The sequence below is a fragment of the Leucopleurus acutus genome (genome assembly GCF_964270905.1).
Source record: "Leucopleurus acutus genome assembly, chromosome: 11".
Taxonomy (NCBI): Eukaryota; Metazoa; Chordata; class Mammalia; order Artiodactyla; family Delphinidae; genus Leucopleurus; species Leucopleurus acutus.
The window spans coordinates 33,205,284-33,221,503 of NC_139152.1; the positions used below are offsets into that span (position 1 = coordinate 33,205,284).

General features: G+C 36.8%; 1 protein-coding gene across 1 annotated transcript in view; it reads left to right on the forward strand.

The window, feature by feature from the left end:
- Positions 1-1,654: 1,654 nt before the first annotated feature.
- Positions 1,655-16,220, forward strand: part of PDZRN4 (PDZ domain containing ring finger 4) — a gene marked incomplete at both ends in the record, with an annotated part of 372,143 nt that continues 357,577 nt past the window's right edge. Inside the window, 3 exons of the mRNA XM_082849939.1 lie at positions 1,655-2,293; positions 4,652-4,738; positions 6,611-6,718. Coding sequence (XP_082706065.1) covers positions 1,655-2,293; positions 4,652-4,738; positions 6,611-6,718 — 834 coding nt within the window. The remainder of the gene's footprint in view (positions 2,294-4,651; positions 4,739-6,610; positions 6,719-16,220) is intronic.

The following is a 16,220-nucleotide window of genomic DNA, read 5'->3' on the forward strand; positions in this document are numbered from 1 at the left end:
CATGCTGTTCTTGTTAAATGATTTCTTATTTATTCAGGAATTTATTGTTTATTTAGTTGGCCAAAGGGGAGGGTGAAATGTAGAGCACTGTGACAAATGTTACTTTATCATATATCTGTATGTATAAAATATGAAATATAGCTTTTTATTTTGAAACAAGTTTAAAAACATATCAAATATTTGGCAAGCCACCCCAGGATCCTCACTTGCTATTGAACTACTCTAATGAAATCTTCTCTTTCAAACAGAAAAAAGGCTCAGAAGATTCTTATTAGCCTCTACTATTAGCGTTTGCTAATTCTTCAGTTAGTGCCAAGGATTTAAAGAACAAAGTCTGGAGCGTCTTTCATGTGTTTCAACTGATACATTTTGGCACTACACCAAAGTACTTGATTTTCTGGGAACAATGAGGAATCATCAATGACTAATTTAGGAAGCTCATCCTAAGTTATGTGGAAGTAGCATCAGGATAATGGCGATAAGTGGTGTGTAGCCCAGCCATAGGGTTGCTTTGCATTCCTAAGGTTCAGAAGATGGTGAAGGAAGCTGGGGCAGGAGGGCTTGGAGGGTTCCCTTACTGCATGTTTTCTGTAAGGCCTGGCTGCTACACACTTTGAAGAGTCAAACTGGAGGGAGGGGCAGTTTGACCTAAATTGTATATTCAAGACAAATAGAGGCAAGCGGTTCATTATTTTATTGCTATTATTTCACTTCTTTCTTTCATCATCATTTCCTTTAATTCTCATTTCCAGGTGCCCAAATGATCCCATTCCCAAAGGTAAAATGCCTGTGGAGGTAGAAGACGGATGGTGTGGCGATTGAACCTGCAGCCAGACTGCCAGGTAACAGAATCCTAGCGAACTCCCGCCGTAGGAGATCTTGAAGTGCGGTTCAAGTTCTCCCTAAGAGGGTGGTGTCCTAAGGCGAGCACCTGGCCTTTTCCCGGTCTTTGCTGTCAGTCATCATCCCGCCTCGCTTACACTCACCCGATTTCTGGATCGTGATTTGAGAAGCCGGGCTCTGTAGATACCTCACAGTGATTTCCTTCGGTTGCAGACACTTAGCTGATGATTTTGTAATTGATTTGAAAGAACAGAAGTGCATCGATTTCAAACACGTTTATTGAAGAACGACTGAGTGCGGGACGATGATGATTCAGAGGAAAACCGAACAAAGATCCTGCTCTTCCGGAGGGAGCTTTCATTCTGCTGGAGTTGTGTTGTTTCTCAACACCCGCGCTGTGCCCATTACCAGCTCTGCCCAAGGACTGCTTGAATTTCACTGTTCAGGCAAACGGGCACACAGCTTTCCAAAGGACCACTGTAAGCTGGCCTCAGCTCTCCGCAGACAAAATTTGAAAGAACATAAATTGCAGAGCAGCGAAGGAATGGGCAGGTTGGGAGTGGGGGGTTGGGGAGGAGGGAGGCCACTGGAGGTGGCGTCTATTCGTATCAATACGGCAGAGTCAGGGGACCTAGTCGGAGCCAGAAAACTTCAAGCCTAACAAACTCTGAGATCACAATCCCTCACCCTTCTCCTCCCCTCCGACGAGCCATCGCAGCGGGTGCACTGTCCCTGGGGTAGTTCGTGGGGGGACAAGGGGTTCGGAGAAAGTGGACTCCTCGTTCCCTTCCCCTTTTCCCCCATCCCTACCATGGGCTTTGCCCTGGAGCGCTTCGCCGAAGCGGTGGACCCGGATTTCCAGTGCAGGCTGTGCGGCCAGGTGCTGGAGGAGCCCCTGTGCACGCCGTGCGGGCACGTCTTCTGCGCCCGCTGCCTGCTGCCCTGGGCGGCGCGGCGGCGCCGGTGCCCGCTGCAGTGCCAGCCCCTGGCGCCGGGCGATCTGTACCGGGTGCTGCCTCTGCGCAGCCTCGTCCAGAAGCTGCGCACCCAGTGCGACTACCGCGCCCGCGGCTGCGGCCACTCGGTCGGGCTGCGCGAGCTGGCGGCGCACGTCGAGCGCTGCGACTTCGGCCCTGCCCGCCGCCGCCGCCGCCGGGGTTGCGTCTCCGGGCCGTGCGGCCGGGGCGGCGGGGACGCGTCCGCGCGGGGGGGCTGCGGCTCAGCGTCCGGGGTCCGCCGCGGCGGGACGCCGGGAGTCCGTGGCGGGAGCGGGCGGGCGCCAGGGCCTCAAGTCCTGGCCTGGAGGCGGCGCGAGAAGGCGCTGCTGGCGCAGCTCTGGGCGCTGCAGGGGGAGGTGCTGCTCACGGCCCGCAGGTACCAGAAGAAGTTCACCCAGTACATGGCTCACGTCCGCAACTTCGCCAGGGACCCGGGCGGCGGCCGCGGCCGGGTAAGCACTGAGGGGTCGGCACCCGGGGAATGGTCGATCGGGGTGGAAAGGGGAACGGTTCTTTCTGGCACTTCAGAATTCCTTCGCAAAGTGACATCCTTCTTTATGTGGTAGGAAGAAGCATCCACCGCCCTGATCATCCTATACTATTACTATCTTTCGAGTGTATTAGTATTGCAGTTTACAAGGATTGTCTCCTTTCCACTTATATTGGGATTGGAAAAGAGTTAAACAGATTAAATTCCAACTTTTCGTCGGAGAACGAGGAATTAGGAAAACTCCTTTTCCCACCCAGACCCTTGCTTCCCATCTTTCACTCTCCTGCCTACCCTCTCTGCGTATTTTTTGTACCTTCGGCCTCGGCCTGAAGCCAGTTAGAGAAGGAAAGCCAGGTAGCGAGGACCTCTCCTAACCTGCCTCCCCTCTCCCGCTGGCTAGCATCCCGGGACGTGTCATTCCCACACCTTTGGCTCTGCATGACTTAGTTTCCCTACCAAACCACCCATATCAGCCACTTTGTACTCAGCACAGGGACTCAGGGATACGGGAAACCAGGATAACTTGGAGTTAAGAAATTAAGAGATGGGATTTCTTAGACCTGCAGGGTTCTTTTCATCACCCCGACCTTCCCTAAATAGTTCTTAAGTGCTTCCAGATTTCATTATTAGTGGAACGTGAGTGGGTGAGTGTGAGACTTGGGGAACCTAGTCTGAGAGCTCACATCTATCTGCTCTCAGACTAGCCGTGTGACCTCCCGGGATGTTTCCCTTCTTTGTCGAGGTTGCTGGCCCTGAACTGTGTTCATGGACTGCCGGCTTTCTGACGGAATAAACAAGCCTCTTTGCAGCGGCTCGTGACAAGAGGCTTGTTTATAAAGATGTTCCTTCTCTTCTGAAGGACTTCTGCACAGTGTTTGACATTGTTGGCCGCTGCCATGGTGAGCAGGGATTTAGCAGAACTTACACTCCGTTCAAGGAGCTGTTTTCATTCCCCAACCTCCTGGGGAGGAGCAACCCAGGGTGATGCCCATTTGGAACTGCTTTGCATAGCCTCCAACTCAGGCACCGAATTTAGAAGCTTCTGTCCTTGAACCTAAAAAGGATTATTGAAGTGTGAGAGGCTGAACTGTTTCTACTCTGATAAATGGAAGCACACACTTATTAAAAGTTTGGTTGCTCTCTATGATTCTTTCTCTCTCATATTTACATCCACATAAATTTACAAAAATGGGAGGACCAGAGAGAAGCACAGAAGTATGGTCTGTAATACCAGTTCAGGGTTCAAGGTCCTGGGGAAGCAATGGTTGGTGGAAAGGAGCAAGGCTAGATTATATGACAGAGAAGTCCATGCAACAAGTCGAGAAGTCAAGCTGTGGTTCTGAGAAGTGAGGCAAAACTGACCATGATCTGCGGACTGCTTACCAAAAGGCTTCTCCGTGCTGCTCAGTAATGTTTTCCCACTACCAGCAGGGGCTGCTGTGCACACTGCCTGGGAAAAGTTCCTGGGAAAAGGTGGTGATGCTGGTAGCAGTGGTGATGATGTTTATGGAAATTTATCATTCTGAAGTAATTGCCAAATATGTAATTTCCTAGAATAGTTAATAATATGAATAACCATGAATAAAATTCATATAGCCTTGCACTATTTCATCTTATGTTTAAATTGGTCTTTTTTAACAAGCAGGTTTGTAGATATAATTCCTGTTTGTTTAACTGTTATTTAGCCATCAGGAAAGCAATACATACTGCTTTAGTTAGCATAAATCCTCTCTTTTTAAAATTCTGCAAAACCAAATAAAAATACCATTTAAAATTATGATTACTGTAACCTACAAAATCCTGTATTTCAGTAGCAATGTGAATATTAATGTTGAAATAAATTTATAAATAGCTCACTATTATTTACATCCCTTAAGATTTTCCAAAGTGAAATTATTACATAAAATAATTCTTAGATTCTTTAACAATTTATTTTACTCATCTGGAGGGCTGAGCCCTACCATGGGCTAATGGAAGGAAAAAATAAGGATACCTGCATGGTCAAATCAGAAATCTGTTTAAGTTACAGTGGAGTCAGAATCAGATGCTGAGTTAGGGTAAAAGCTGCATGTATAAACATGCAAAGCCATTTAGTCATTTTTGAAAATAGTTATTTTTCTCACATGCATGGTTGTTCCTTCAAATACATACTTTCAAAGTAAATTCAGGAAGAAATTAACCTCCCAAATTCAGCCATCCTTAATTTTAAGATTTTAAGGTTTTCTCTTTTTCAAATCAATTTATTTACAGTTAAAAATATCTTTATTGTAGCATTTTTTTTTCTTTTAACTAGTCAGTTATTTTATCCCTTTTCTTCTAGGATGGAGAGCATAAGCCATTCACTATTGTGTTAGAAAGAGAAAATGACACTTTGGGATTCAATATTATAGGAGGTCGACCAAATCAGGTAACCCACCCTGTTAATGCATAACTCACTCTTTGCTTAAAATAATAGAAGACTTAGCTTTCATTTGTGGATTTTAAGTAAAAAAAACAAACAAAAAAAAGAAGGTTTAATCTTTAAAATAGTGCTTGTCATCAAAATGCAAATGTTCCAGTATAAATATTCCAGAACAAACCGAGAATTTTTTTGAGAAAAATAAAACAACAGCTAACAAACTTTGCTACTTAAAAAAAAAAAAAAAGAGTACATTTCACACTTTACCTACATCATACAGCCCTGTTGGCAAATTTCTTAAATAAACCTATTTCACAATAACACATATAGGCAATTTCTACTTGATAATCTTAGACAGGTATATTGCTTGCTTGTACCTCTTATTTATTATGTCAAATTGGTCAGTTTTCAGATGCTAACACAGACCAGGCAGTTTATAAAATATCTTGAATGAATGAATGAAGAGTTAAAATAAGTTGAAATGAGGGATAATTGTTTTCACAATTACATAGGTAATACCATGTCTAAAAAAGATAGTTGATTTGATATATTTTTGGCTCCCCAAATCAAATTTTTTATTAAATTGAATGAATAATTTTTTCTACATTGATGCCAATTGTTTTCAAAATGCATGAGTTAATAAACTTATACCAAATGCTGTAGTTACAATGTTCTTTCATATCCTTCAAATAGTACATCAACTTAATTTTCATCCTAACTAGGAAAGGTGGTGAAGTTTTTAAAAAATCATGTTCTTTCATTTTCCAGTCAGCTGCCATGAAAGTTTTGCATCCTGCATTGCAGTTTCTTGGCCACAGAAACTGTCTGAGCATTGTTGGACATATGCTGCGTTCAGGCCAGGATGGCAATGACATATTTCCTCTTTGTATTCAGCATTTCGAAAACCTAGCAACTAATGACTGCTGTATTCTGTTTCTAGAACAGTTGCCATTTATTATGAAAAGATAAAAGTCTTTTCAGCATATCATTTTTGTTTTCTTTTCCCCTAAGGAATATTTTTATAAATGCTAGTAGGGTGTTTGACATTTAGATGACACTAGACACTTTTAAGAGCCTCTTACAATTCATGTTAAAGAAGGCTGATTAAGGAGAAATAATTTTGTTTAACTTGCTATAAAGCGAAATGACATTTAAAATTATACAGTGTATTATTATAGAATGTTGGACATTTTCCCTAAATAAGTTTTGCAGGGTAATTGGTTTTCTGTGACTTGCTAAAATGTCCTATATGTATGATATTGGCTATGTGTTTGAGGTTTAATTAATCATTAGTCTCATTGTACCTGGAACTGTGTGAAGATTAGCTTTGAATGGGTTCTCCTACAATTTGGAGTTGATCTTTTGGGATTTTATACTTGAGTAAGCTCCTAGTCTCCCCTGTGAATAGATACAGTCAGAGCTATATTTCCAAATCTGTCACATCGTGAGGCTAAGTTATATTTTCAGAACTATGACCACATTTCAAACCAATTATATAGTTAGGCTGGATATGCTTTTTGTTTTCTTTAACTTATAGCCCTTTTTAATTGCTATACCTCTTTATACATGAGACGTTTTATAAATAGTACTTAGAAGCCCATTGTTATCATTGTTCATGCCCTTTCCCCATAGCTTTTATGTATACTGAAAAACATGAGGTAACTAGATAATCTTGTCAAAGATGTTCATTCATTAAAGCTGCCATCTTGATTAATGACTATTTGGTGTTAAGTAAGTTAAAATTCGGTACCAAATCTCCAGCTAAGAAAGTGATTGCATGTTTAGAAAGGCTTGTCAATGTTACATTTACTAAATTGTTTTTTATCCAACTTAAAATTTTGTTTACATCTTTCTTACTGCTAAAGGTTTTATTTTTTAAAGGATAATCAAGAAGAAACACCAATGGAAGGAATTTATGTTTCAAAGATTTTGGAAAATGGACCTGCTGATAGAGCAGATGGCTTGGAGATTCATGACAAAATCATTGAGGTAAGACAATAATAAAGCACAAATAGGATCTGTGGAAGAAATATTTGGACATTTAAAATTTCCAAACGTATTGCTTTTCCTTGGTGTGGTACTTATTAGAGTGTATATCTAACTAGAGTGTGTAACTAGAGTGTGTAACTAACCTGTTTTAATTATTAGATATTGGAATAGAAGAATGAATCACCCAAAATTTCCAAATGTGTTAATGAATATCTCCATTTTAATAAATTGCTTTTCCCCATGAATTATAAAGATAATTGTGTGATTATTAAGGGATTGATTTGTTATAACATCTCAAAAAAGGATGATAAATCTCTGCTGAAGAACACTTTTGACAAGTAAATATTACTATCTTTAAACTTGTAATTAGTATGTTATATGTAGAATTATTGATACATTCCCTTTTTACCATTTCTTAGTTTAATATGGTTATCTTGTTCATGTATCTTTTACATGAAAAAAAAAAGAAGCAGCTATTGCAAAAACTTGGTGGGAACTCTTCATTTTCTCTAATGTACATTGTGGCTGTATTGTTTGTATTTAGGGTTGACAAAGTAAATACTCACAAATTAGTGAAACTTGAGCTGTGGTAATAGAATTTTGGGTCACTGCCATTTACCGCCTCAGTGCTTTTCAAATTTTAACTGGTTGAGATAGTATTATTTGGTGTAACTGAAAATTAGGTTAGCTTTGTCAATGGAGTTATTTCCAATGTATTAGTAAAGACATAAATAGAAATTTGGAAGGTATACTTGACTCCACTATTCTTTTGGAAAAATTCTGTTCTTTCTAGATTATATAATCATTTGCACTACCTTTCTGAATGTCTATATAAACTATCTGGATGGAGACTGTTTTTCTTTATTAAACTTTGAATAAAGTTTTAGATGTTCATTTATCATTTGTGCATTAAAAAAGTTGAATTTTGAATAATTTGACCTAGAATGAGAGTGAAGAGTAGAGAAGAGCCTATCATTTGTTGTTGACTCATAACATTTAAAAATTAGCTGATTAGGCACTTTGGGGAAGAGAGAGGAGTCGCCTTTGGCTGAGAAATTGTGGTTTTTATCTGAAGAGGTCTCTGGCATCAAGGTTTTCTCTTTCCAGTTTTGTAGCCAAGAAAGTATGGAGCTACTTTCACTGATGCTATCCAGTTTGTCGTGACAATTTGCCTGGTAGAAACATTTACATGCTACAGTTTCTAAAGTTAGAATTTTTCTGTTTCTACTCATGTTTGTGCAGTACTATAAAGGATAAGATAACTTAAACAAAAAATTGCTCTTTTTACTTTCTGCCTTATTGCTAGCATTTTGGTTTTTCCAGTTAAATGGAAAACAAATGCCTACATATGCTATTAGAAGGGCTGATGGAACTGGATATGTATATTCAGCTAACACACACACTCACATATACTCATAACAGAAACACATACTGGGGATTTAAAAATAATTTATTCCAGCTAGGTAACAATGTTATGTATGCTTCCTTAATGTTGCATGGAAAACGAGGAAGAAGAATTTGTCTTTTATATTGTGGTATAACATATTTGTTAAAAATTTACTGGTTTTGTTAATGTATAGATGTACTTTTATAAAAACTATGGTTGATTAATCAAGTGCATCTTTATATCTAATACTGTTACAAATATATGTCAAAATAACCTTATTTAAATAATATAAGATAAAGAGCAAAGAGATGAACCATGGAAATCTAAATTATAATTTATAACCAGCTGCAGTATTATTATTTCACCTTGATGTGCATATATTAGCTGCTAATGACAAGAGCTTGAAATTTGCTTCAGTGATAGAGATTTATCAATGTATCCTTTATGCAAGTGTAAATTGGTATTATGCATATTTTTATTATAGCTCTGTAATGAATTCATGTGACCACATTTGCAGTTAAGAAATGAGTTAGGTGGTATACATATTTCTGGAATGTTGCCTGTTAAACAGCATGAAATATTTTGCAAGGAAGATTATTAGAAATAAATCTCTTACATTTAGTTGTTCAGTGATGCCATCAACTTTTTTAAAGTGATAGATATTTGTGTGACCTTATTTCATGTACATATGTAAATAAGCATGCTTGTTCTTATGCATATATATGTGTAAATATCCCTATGTACCAATTAAAGTAAGAAATATTTGATTCTTGTCAATTATTTTAGTTCATCTACCATTATGGTACCAGTCAACTTTACAGAGTTTATAATAATGGGAAACTGATAAGAAATATACTGATTAATTTAAAATATGCAGAGACAGAAAAACAGATTTTATATTAGAGGAATTTCTTTTCCATTTTTTTGTTCTCAGTGATTTGTTTAGTGAGCTAATTTGATGGACTGTTTTTTTTTTTCAGTTTTTGAATTTCAAATGGCCTTGCTGATTTATACCTAGTGCAACAAATAAATTTGTTTGCAGAATAAAGTACACAAATAGGTCATATATTATGAACTACCCATATGACTTAACTCCCACAGTCTGACACATTACTAAATGCCTTGAAATCAATGATATGTAACTTAAATAAAAAATAGAAACTGTTAGATGATTTATTTTTTACTTAAATCAAGATATACTAAAAATATTTTGTGTAGTTAATTGCTTAAAGCACTCATTACAGCATTTATGAAATAAATTTATAAAATAAATTTTCATAAATCACTCATTTAAAGGAGGAAATAGATATGTTAAAAGTTTGGTTCTACTAATACTTAAAGAAATTTTAATAACCCTAATAAAAATATTAGCTATAACAATTTTGTTAAAATTTAACAGAAGACAAATACTCCAAAAGTATTGCTTTTTAGTATTGCACATTCTACTGAAGCTGAACTCAAGAATTATAAAAGCAAAAAATCATACTTATAAGGTAAACCCATTTCACATAATACAAGGCAAATTTATTTTTGGAGCCAGTCTCCATGAGCAGTCATGTTTACCAGTTTCAAGATGTTTACACGTCCACATTTGTTAAAATATTTATGTGTGTAGATTCAGAAAAGACATCATTTGTGATAGTTCAGTTACATTAGGTGTCAAAGTATCACCGGAGACTGAAAAGACAGATGTTGTTAAAGACATTTTGAAACATCACAGAAGTTCACATAGACCCGGAATTCACCAGAGTCTACATCTGAATAAAAGCATCTTTTACAAGCTGTTTTTCACCCTTTCAAGGCTCAAAGGACCACAGAAGATCCTTGATACTATCAGAGGCTTTGAAACAATTTTATGCAGGCAATACCATTACAGTCCTTATCATCATGTTAGGATGCCTGAGGGGTATGTGGGAGGGAGTTGAGAGTCAAAGTTCACTGCTGCCGTCAGCAACTATTCCTCTGTTATTATTTCTGTGATGCTGATAGTGGGCTACACAACCATAACCCCTAAGTGAGAAAGTGAATAGAGGGGAGGATAGGCATTCATGGCTCTTTGTTCACATTTTCTTCTCCCTCCCCCAACCCCCTTCCTGAGTTCCTACCAATGCCCTGTGACTGTGACAGGAAAGTCCATCCTTCTTTCAGCTTCTGGAGACCAGGGAGTTGGGGTGGAGTGCTGTGAAGTCTTTGAGAAGAACAGTGTGAAGCAGAAAGCAGAGTTTTCTTTAGTGTATACATTAAAATCTATTCTATTTATTTAGTTCGAAATTCATTATGAAATGCAACACACAAGACATTTCCATTTACTTTAGAAACAATTCCCACATGGAATAATGTCAGTGTAGCACTTTCTAGAAAGTACTGAGTTTAGTACTAGCAGAAAGAACTTTACAAACATCTCTACAAGAACTTCTTAACTATTCCAGACTGCCAACTACAATTTCTTTTAGTTCTGTAATGGTAGACATTCTGCATTCTCTATCACTACTTTCTCCTCTACTAAAGTGTCAATCTTTGGTGGTTATCATGTTTATTTGCCCAAGACTCTGCATAGTTTTGTTGTAGCTATTAACACAGGAAATTTAAATGCAGATCAGACCTAAACATTCAGGAATGCTTTTGAATCAGTTCTTCAGTATGGCACCCCTGTATGTGCCTGATGGCACAGTGTAATTTACCACTTCGTAAAGCAGCCATGCTAATTTGTTTATGCATTAGAAGCATTTACAAGTTTTGTAGGTCACTTGTAAATCTGGTGCGCAATTAGAATTTTTGACAAATTGCTATTTAATTCAAACATATCACTGAATTTGTCAATAAAATATTATCCTCACACAGCTTTAAAGTGTATTTTAACTGTTCAAATAACATTGACTGATTGAAAGAATTAGGAAAGAAAGCAATCCTGTTAATGCAAGTAAAGAAGTACATTGTAATGAGTTTTGTAATCATGATTACATTTATAATACATGATTGTCATTATATAAATTGTATAATTTAATGTATCTTGAAAAGTACTGTGGTGCAGTAAGAGCATGAATTCTGAAATCAAGGATATCTGGCTGGAATTCCTGTCCTGCCTTTTAAAACGTGTGGCCTTGAATAAGCCAGCTGTGCCTCAGTTTCTATGCCATTCATACTTACTGTGTGCACATAATGCCTGGCACAGGGCAGATTCTTGGAACCTGCTATCAGAGCCTGATGTGTCTCATTCAGCTTATGCAAGTAGTTTTGCTCTCCAAAGCAGATAGACAATGCAGGGAGAGGAAGGGAAGTTGTATTTTTCTTTTTGAAGAATTCAGATCACTCTCTCCAGCTTTCAGCCATTCCCATTTCCATAGGCACCACAGTTTGAATGAGTAAATGTAGAAAGTTTTAAGTTGTACATTTCACCCACTCATATGGACCTCAGATGCAGAAAGGGCTGTGGGAGAAAACTTTACACTTATGATTTAATTCAGTCATTCAACAAGTATTTTACTAACTGCCTATATGTGTCAGGTGGCATACCCTATGTTGTGGAAATAAGACTCTGCTCTTAAGTAGCCCGTGGTGTAGAGGTCCTGTTTTCTGTCTATACAAGGCAAGGCAGGCCTACTCTTTCAATTGTTATGAGCGTAAATGGACATCACCATCTTGTCTGAGTGGAATGACACTATGGATTTATTCTAGTTTTCCCATTGTCCTACAGGTAGTTCAATTCATTTTGAGACATGATAAGGGGTTAGTAAAAGAGTAGAATCTGTGGATGTAACATAGCAATGTGGTTTCAGGAGGAGGTGCAGGCCTTGAACTTGGGTCTCGGCCTTGAATTTGAACTGGGTTATCTCACAAACGTTTCTCAATTTTTCTTATTCCCAGTTTTGTGCCTATAACTATGAGGGTAACAATAGCTAGTCCCTCAAATTTTCTATCCAGTTAATCATAGTATTTTGCCACTCCACTGAGTTTCCATTATTGATAAATACAGTTTTGTTTAAAATGTAGTTTTATTTTAGCTTACAAAAGAAAGGCTGGAAAGGTCTTTAAAACCTTGAGATTTAGTGTGTTAAGCATTGCTTTATCTGTTTTAAATTTATAAGATATGAACTTTGATTTCTTTTTTTTTGAGTACTAAGCTTCTGAAAAAGTAAACAGGGTCACCACATATGACTATGCAGTTTGCGCACTACATAACTGCATGTGATGTCCCTGTCAGAAGGTCTCACTGTGGCTCCCCTTTCCCCTTTTGTTCCCTGCTACAAAAATCCTCAACAGAGTACTTATAACATTTATTTTTATTTAGGTGATTTTTATTAGGTATAATTGACATACAACATTATATTAGTTTCAGGCATATGACAGTGATTTGATATTTTGTATATATTGTAAAACGATCACCACAATAAGTCTAGTTGAAATCGTCACCATACAGCTATAGAATTTTTTCCTGTGATGAGAAGTTATAAGATCTACCCTCTTAGCAGCTTTCGAATATGCAACACAGTATTATAACTATAGTCACCATGCTGTACATTACATCCCCATGATGTATTTATTTTATAACTGGAAGTTTGTACCTTTAGACTCCCTTCACCCATTTCCTCTACCCCTCACCCCCAGCTTTGAGAACCACTGAACAAGCTGTTCACTGTATCTATGAGGTTTTTTATTTTCAGATTCTACATATCAGTTAGATCCTATTGTATCTGCTTTTCTCTGTCTGACTTATTTCGCTTAGCTGATATATATATATATATATATCACAGTTTCTTTATCCATTCATATATCCATGGACATATATGTTGTTTACATATCTTGGCCATTGTAAATAATGCTGCAGTAAACATGGTGGTGCATACATCTTTTTGAATTAGTGTTTTCATTTTCTTTGGATAAATACCCAGAAGTGGAATTTTTGGATCATATGGTAGTTCTATTTTTAATTTTTTAAGGAAACTTCATAATGTTTTTCATAGTGACTGCACCATTTACGCTCTCATCAATAGTGCACAAGGGTTCACTTTCCTCTACGTTTTGGCCAACATTTGTTATCTCTTGTCTTTCTGATAATAGTTATTCTAACAGATGTGAGGTGATATCTCATTGTGGTTTTGATTTACATTTCCCTGTTGTTTAGTGATGTTGAGCATCTTTTCATGTACTTATTGGCTATCTGTATGTCTTCTTTGTAAAAAAATATGTGTTTACTTCCTCTGCCCATATTTTAATCAGATTGTTTGATTTTTAGCTGAGTTGTAGGCATTCTATATATGTTTTGGATATTAACCCCTTATCAAGTATATGATTTGCAAACATTTTCTCCCATTCAGTAAGTTGCTTTTTTGCTTTTTCTCCTTTGCTGTTCAGAAGCTTTCTAGTTTGATGTATTCCCATTTGTTTATTTTCACTTTTATTCCCTTTGCTTTTGGTGTCAAATCCCCCCAAAATTGTTGCCAAGACCAGCATCAAGAACCATATTGCCTATGTTTTCTTCTTGGAGTTTTATGGTTTTTAAGATTTTACATTCAAGTCTTTAATCCATTTTGCATTAATCTTTGTGTATAGTGTAAGACAGTGGTCTGATTTGATACTTTTGCATGTGGCTGTCCAGTTTTCCCAGAACCATTTACTGAAGAGACTGTCCTTTTCCCATTGTATATTCTTAGCTCCTTTGTTGTACAGTAATTGATTATATATATGCATGGGTTTATTTCTGGGCTTTCTATTCTGTTAATCAATGTGACTGTTTTTTATATCAGTGCCATACTGTTTTGATTACTATAGCTTTGTAATAGAGTTTTTAATCAGAGAGTGTGATGTCTTCACCTTTGCTCAAGCAAAGGTTAAGATCACTTAAGATTACTTTGGCTATTTGAGGTCTTTTGTGATTCCATACAAATTTTAGGATTGATTTTTCTTTTTCTCTGAAAAATGCTGTTTGAATCTGTAGATTGCTTTGGGTAGTATGGACATTTTAACAACAGTAATTCTCCCAATCCATGAGCACAGAATATCTTTCCATTTATTTGTGTTCTTCAATTTCTTTCCTCAAAGTCCTATAGTTTTCAGTGTACAGGCCTTTCACTTGTTCAGTTAAATTTATTTCTAGGTATTTTATTATTTTTGACGCAATTGTAAACAGGATTGTTTTCTTCATTTGTCTTTCAGATAGTTCATTAATACTGTGTAGAAATGCAACTGATTTCTGTGTATTGATTTTGTATCCTGCAACTTTACTGAATTTATTTATTAGTTCTAACAATTTTTGGTGGTGTCTTTAGAATTTTCTATATACAATTGACTGTCTGTATACACCAGTTCTGTATCTGCAGATTCAACCATGGATTGAAAGTAAAAAAAAAAAAAAAAGAAAGTTCCAAAAAGCAAAACTTAAATTTGTCATGCACCTGCAACTATTTACATAGCATTTACATCATACTTAGAATTATTTACATAGCATTTACATTGTATTAGGTATTGTAAGTAATCTAGAGATGATTTATATATATGGGAGAATGTACATAGTTTACATGAAAATACCATGCCATTTTATATATGGGAGTTGAGCATTCACAGATTTTGGTGAGGGCTGGAGCCTAGAACCAATTCCGCATGGATACCAAAAGATGACTGTATAAAATTATGTCATCTGAATATAGTGAAAGTTTTACTTTTTTCTTTCCAATTTGCATGCTTTTTATTTAATTTTCTTGTCTGATTGCTGTCTGATTAAATCTTCCAATACTATGTTGTACAATAGTGGTGAGAGTGGGCATCTTTGTCTTGTTCCTGATCTTAGAAGAAAAGCTTTCCTCTTTTTACCATTGAATATGCCATTAGCTGTGGAACTGTCATATGTGATATTTATTATGTTGAGGTAGGTTCCCTCTGTACCTACTTGCTTGAGAGCTTTTATCATAAATAAAATGTTTACATTTTGTCAAATGTTTTTTCTGCGTTTACTGAGCTGATCATATGCTTTTATCCTTCATTTTGTTAAAGTGGTTTATCACGTTGATTGACTTGTGGATACTGAATCATCCTTGCACCTCTGGAATTAAGTCCCACTTGATTATGGTGTATGATCCTTTTAATGTATTGTTGAATTCAGTTTGCAAATATTTTGTTGAGGATTTTTAGATCTGTGTTTATCAGGGATATTAGCCTATAATTTTCCTTTCTTTTGGTGTCTTTGTCTGGTTTTAGTATCAGGGTAATATTGTCCTCATGAAATGAGTTTAGAAGTGTTCCCTCCACTTCTGTGTTTTGGAAGAGTTTGAGAAAAATTAGTATTAATTTTTCTTTGAACATTTGTTAGAATTCACCAGTGAAGCAACCTGGTCCTGGACTTTTGTTTGTTGGGAGGTTTTTGATTACTGATTCAATCTCCTTACTGGTAATCAGTCTGCTCAGATGCTCCATTCATTTGTGATTCAGTCTTGGATGGTTGTATTTCTAGGAATTTATCCATGACTTCTAGGTTATCCAATTTGTTGGTATATAATTGTCCATAGTAGTCCCTTATAATACTTTGTTTTTCTGTGGTATCAGTTGTAATGTCACCTCTTTCATTTCTGATTTTATATATTTGAGTCCTCTCAATTTTAACTTTTCAAGAACTAATTTTTTGTTTCATTGATATTTTATATTGTCTTTTTGCTCTCTATTTTATTTATTTCTGCTCTGATTTTTTGTTATTTCTTTCCTTCTGCTAAATTTTGTTCTTTTTCTAGTTTCTTGAGTTGTAAAGTTAGGTTGTCTATTTAGGATATTTATTCTTTCTTGAGATGGGCATTTATTGCTATGACCTTCATTTTTAAAACTACTTTTGCTGCATCCCATAAGTTTTGGTATGTTGTATTTCCATTTTCATTTGTCTCAAGATATTTTTTTTAAATTTCTCTTTTGATTTCTTTGTTGACCCATTGGTTGTTCAGTAGCTTGTTTTGTAATTTACACATATTTGTGAAATTTCTAGTTTTCTTCTTGTAATTGGTTTCTACTTCAATACCATTTTGGTGAAAAAAGATCCTTGATGTGATTTCAGTCTTCTTAAGTTAGTTAAGACTTATTGTGTGGCCCAATGTGATCTATCCTGGAGAATGTTCCATGTGCACTTGAGAGAATGGC